Source organism: Triticum dicoccoides, chromosome 7B (assembly GCF_002162155.2).
Source record: "Triticum dicoccoides isolate Atlit2015 ecotype Zavitan chromosome 7B, WEW_v2.0, whole genome shotgun sequence".
In the NCBI taxonomy this organism is placed as follows: Eukaryota; Viridiplantae; Streptophyta; class Magnoliopsida; order Poales; family Poaceae; genus Triticum; species Triticum dicoccoides.
In genome coordinates, this window is record NC_041393.1 from 757990087 (window position 1) to 757995606 (window position 5520).

A 5520-nucleotide genomic window follows, 5' to 3' on the forward strand; every position below is an offset into this window, starting at 1 on the left:
AAAAACTGACTACCCAAATTATTTTTCCAGGCGACTGTCATCTAGCCGGACCCTTGTGTTAACTGAACATTGATAATCATACCTTATGTATCTAAATAGCTAGCTCCACTAACCAATTTCCCTTAACAGGCAAGCATGCCACCTCATGCATGAGGAGAAGTCCCACGTTAAGAGACAACCACGCACAAGAAAAAAAAACTAGCTCAAGAAACAACCGTGTGAATTTCCATTTTATTATGATATATATAATAGACATACAATAATCATGTTTCATACAACTAATTATCTTTGAAATATTTTGCAAAATACTCCTGTGACACCGTGCATGATATGATCTAGCAGACACTTTAAGTAGTTGATCCCCACTATTTCTACTTTCTACTTATCTCAACATGCACATATGACACACATGCTGCCTCGTTAATCCTACTACTTTTATTTCTCGCGACATGCATGATAAATGCTAATTACAACTTGTCTCAATATGGACACATCCCATTTCAACCCTACTACTATTATTCCGGTCAACATCCATGAGAAATACTATTTAAATTCTATAAATATGTTACACATATACTTTTTTTCTCGCAACATGCATGATAAATGCTAATTATACACCTTCTCTCAATATGGACACTTCAACCCTACTACTATTATTCCGGTCAACATCCGTGAGAAATACTATTTAAATTCTACAAATATGTTACACATATATATTAATCAAATTACAGTAATAAATCATATATATTCATTGTTTTAGTGTCATTTTCTAATTCCATACAATCAAATCTCATCAAAATAATATATTGCAACCAATTTCAGCAGCAATATTAATGCGTGGGCTGTTGTCTAGTTAATTTATTCTGTATTCGCAAATTGACTAGGCCGTGCGGTCCTGTGGTTAATGGCTCTAGCTAACTTTTAGCTTATCTGAAATTGTTTGTTACCAACGTAAGTACAGCACCTGGTGCAGCAGGTTTTTGAATGGAAGCAGGCGGAGGATGGTTCTCCGGAGGTCTGCATACATCTAAGGAAGCTCATGAATTTTCGAGTTTTTTCACTAGCTTTAACAACGTTGTTTTCCCCTTGAAAGTAGAGTACGTCAATTAGCCATGTGATGTGAACCATTAATTAGCCATGTGTCATCTGCCATGCGCTCTGGTAGGTGGGAGGCATCTGATCGTGAAAATGCGCGTGGTGCACAAGAAGGTATAAGTTATTCCGAGTACACAAGTGCTCTGCATACATGGATCTACTTGAACTGGCCTATAAATACCCATCCACGCCAGCATCCATTTTCCACATCACACAAGCTCAGTCTAGATCGAGTAGGTAGAAGCCCACTGATCTACTCCACTTAGCATTGTACTCCATCCTTGTCCATGGAAACTCACCCCAACTTCCATGCTAGTCCATTCGATGGGTCCGTGGAAAACACTGAGTTTAAGTTCAGTAGCTTGTACCTGCACCACATTTTCAGTGGATCAAACCCAACCCAAGCAAACATCATAGTTGGAGATGCTACCACTAAGTTGGGCAGGACATCAGTTCACGACTGGGCCATATATGATGGGGTTGGCACCGACGCCAAGCTAGTGGGCCGTGCACAAGGGCTGCATATCAACGCTGGTAGTTGGCACAATACGTTCACCATTCGATTCGAGATTGAAAGGTATGCGAACATGGTACCAGTACATTTTTTTGCTTCATGTTAACGCACGCCGCGCCATATATTCTCTCGTTTTGTGTAAGTTGTCAATAACAATTTTGTGTGAGGAACACAATCTAGAGTTTACAATAGATTCAGATTTATTTTTATCAGAGATATCATCAAGCATCTACAAGGGTTGACATGGTCAGCTAGCTTCTCATTCTGTCATATTAGCGATGATATTTAAGTGCACTAGTTTTTACACAGGTTCAAGAAGAGCACACTTCAGGTAATGGGAGAATCTGTAGCCCAAGAAGGTGAGTGGGCTATTGCCGGTGGGACAGGTGAACTCGCAATGGCATGTGGTGTTATACACAAAACATGGCATCAGGAAACAGATGGTGGTACCATAATCCAACTTAACATCCATGGATTCTGCCGCATGAAGGTGAGAATATTCAGATTTGCATTTGTGTTTTATTTAGTACATGCATGTTGATTCGTCCTGAACATGTTGCTCCATTATCTGTACAAATGCAGCTACCCATTCTCACAAAGAGTGGCCCCTGGGGTGGCAAGGAGGGTTCTGCTGTTGGCATGGAAAAACCCTCCAAGATTGCAAGTATCGCCATCCACTATCAAGAAAGAATTGATTCATTTGAATATAATTACTTTGACCAATATGGCAACAGCCGTTACACAAATATTTGGGGCACTAAGAGTCCCAATCGCGCAGAGGTGTGATTATTTTTCATCATTTTCTTTACATGCATGGATTGTGTACTGTACTCTTGTGGTTGTTTATGGACTTGTAATAATTTCCTTTATTCCTTTGCAGATTGTGTTGGGCCCTGAAGAAATTGTGACCGCAATGTCTGGAACTGTTATCGAACATAATAATATCAATGTTATACAGACACTGAAGTTTACCACTAACGAAAGAACATACGGACCTTATGGAAATACTGAAAATATACAAGGTGGTACAGTACACAATTTCAGCGCTGTGATGCCAAATGGTCAAGCAATTGTTGGCTTCTTTGGGCATACTGATATGACATGCTTGAATGGAATAGGTGTTTACGTAGCCTAGGTAATTTCAAGAGATTTTATTTCATCCATATGTGGTTTAAGTTGAGTGTTCCTTCAACTAAAATAAAATGGTTAAGGATATCTGACCGGTTTTCTGATTATTTTCCCTTTTATTCATCTATGGGTGGTTTGTTGTCACCTACCGTGTTTCTTTATTTGAATAATAATAAAGTTTCTTTAGGAATCTTTGTACTGAAACCGAACTTTAATATGTTAGAGTCTTCTAGTAAGGACCTCGTTTCTTTCCTTTCAGGACAGCTACATTGAAATGACTATGGGCGTGTTTGGTTCCCTGGGGGCATCCAACTTGCATCACATGAGGGAGCTTAGCTTAGGTTGGCCTCGTTGAGCTGATGCAAAGAGCAATTGAGATGTATGTTTGGTGTACTACTCCCTCCGTTCGGAATTACTTGTCTCGGAAATGGATGTATCTAGAACTAAAATACATCTAGATACATCCATTTTGGCAACAAGTAATTCCGAACGGAGGGAGTACATGATATGGCCCAGGCTCAGCATATATTTTGTTTGGTATCTTGCATCCAGTGTTGTATGAGAGATGCTGCACACAAGAGAAGTTGTTTGGTAGGCTGTATGAACCCAAAATTTGTTTGGAAGATTGTTTTTGTGACATGCTCTCCAAGTACATCTTAGAGGGCACATAAGCAATTTATGGTACATATAAGCAAAAGAAATGCAGCAGGATCATCAAGAGGGCATAGAAATTATTTATGTAGTACATCTTAGAATTCGCATCTACCATCTACCATTCTTAAGAAGTTGCTCCCCACTACTTCCTATTCTCTCACTATGCACAATATCCACATCAGCGATGTGCCAGGTCATTATTCAGTTTCCAAAAGCAGCCAATCAGTCTTCCACCTTAGCAAATCTGCCACCTCAGCAAAAAAAAATCTTTTCTAACGAAATAATCCCGTGGTTTTAATCTCTGTAGTGTCTTCTATACCGACGGAAACAGCCCATCTATTAATAGGAGCCGAGATGCCTGCTAATCTTCTCCCATGATTCTGTTACTCTTCCCACCAATCTATCCCCTGGTCCTATTTGCATCTTTCCCACTACCGTGACCATCCCTTGGCCTTATGAATCCACACATATAAATTCACCTCTTTTTCAGTCCCGATGATTGGCGTTGCATCTGACTTTGCAGACCCCCGCCACCACCGGATTTGACATTGAGGAGCCGCGACATCCATGCCACCGATGGACTCAGATGGCGAGAGTTGTGCCAGTACCATGTGCAGCCTAGCTCCACCGCCCTTCCCCTATACCATCTTCAAATCAGTGTAGACCCCTCCTATGTACAGGTAACTGATGCGATTGCTTTATCTTCGTTCCCATCGTCACCCCAAATACGAGCACATGCCTGACGCCCTTGCTAGAGATTTTCCAGGTTTCGCCTTCTCGATGCATCAGTTATTGACTTACATATACTGTTGGTACAAAGCGTGCTAGTTGGGACACATCTGCAGCTGTGGACTTCACCTTCCCTCTCTCTGTCCCAGGTTCTCCATGCAGCCTCTTCCTCACAGCATCTGTTTATTAAGCACCCGCCCAATTATAGAATGCATGCCTTGGACGATGCAAGGCTCAATTATACAATTTTATCTGAGATGGAGGACCTTGATACCTGATTGTTTAGAGATTTTTCTCCTCAATTTTACATGCCCCGATACAGAATTTAATCTCATTTCCGTCCCTTTAGTTTCTGCGTTTTTTACTCTATGTCGATAAGGTATTCGATCACAATCCAAGTAGGTCGCGGGTCTGTTTGTTCTTGTAGAAATTTTTAATCTATGTCGATCACTGACCATCCCCTCTACTTTTTACAGCGTGTGGTGTCCTAGGCTCCTAGCAAATGATCCACGGAATGGGAGTGCATCATAGATTCATAGCAAGATACAGTTTGCCCTGATGGTATCCTAGAGAGCATATAGAATGAATAGACATCTACTGGAATATGGTTTATTGTCTATCTCTTTTCTTATGAAGTTGTAAGTTTTTACATGGAAAATATGAACAATCTGTGTTGATTTGCGAGTTATATATCAGCATATGTTGACGTAGTTTTCAATCGAAGTGTACAATTTTGTCTTACTTTCGTATATCTGTACCAATTGATTTTTTTGGTAAAGAACTGATTTTATAAATTTTGGTAATTGTCTTTGCGGCAAACAGTTTGTTGTGATGCTTACCATTTTCTTGGAAACTCAAACATTGTGTTCTGAAGTTTCAACTCATGTGCTGCCACTAATGTTATCCCATGTAACAAATAGAGTTCATTGTCCATAGCCAAATAATGAATTGATTCACTTTTCTCTAGATCCGAGAACCATCCAACATAATATCAAATCCGTTGAGAACTCTTATAACAAGACCTTCACGACATAGATGTTGTAGCGATAGTAAATGTCATTATTGATCACTATAAAGTTGCATCTACTTATTTTTGTGTGCAATATTTCATGAAATTTTTGTATGCATAGATACAATTCAACGGACCACAAGTAACATATGCATCACTACATCAGAAATTACAATTTGCATGTAGCTTTTTAATTTTACTAATCATGTGTGCCAGCTTACATTTTTGTAGTCGACAAGGAAACAACTTATAAAATTTAAATTGTTTTCTTAGTGTTTTCATAAATGTACATTTACATTATCTCATAGATAGTTTTTTATCGGTCGGTATATGGGTGTAATAAATTTTATAACTAGCATAGTTGTCCGTTAGCATAACCGCACTCCATCAG

General features: G+C 39.5%; 1 protein-coding gene across 2 annotated transcripts; it reads left to right on the forward strand.

Moving 5' to 3' along the window:
* The first annotated feature begins 1313 nt into the window (after nucleotides 1-1313).
* LOC119338257 lies at nucleotides 1314-3258 on the forward strand. 2 transcript variants are annotated; one of them, XM_037610552.1, is made up of 5 exons: nucleotides 1314-1672; nucleotides 1919-2099; nucleotides 2192-2389; nucleotides 2490-2744; nucleotides 2997-3258. In XM_037610552.1, the coding sequence occupies exons 1-4, from the start codon at nucleotides 1383-1385 to the stop codon at nucleotides 2742-2744; spliced, it is 924 nt and encodes a 307-aa protein (XP_037466449.1). In that variant the 5' UTR covers nucleotides 1314-1382; the 3' UTR covers nucleotides 2997-3258. The 2 variants fall into 2 exon arrangements, with proteins under 2 accessions (XP_037466449.1, XP_037466451.1); XM_037610554.1 differs by having other exon boundaries at nucleotides 3002-3258.
* Nucleotides 3259-5520: the final 2262 nt, after the last annotated feature.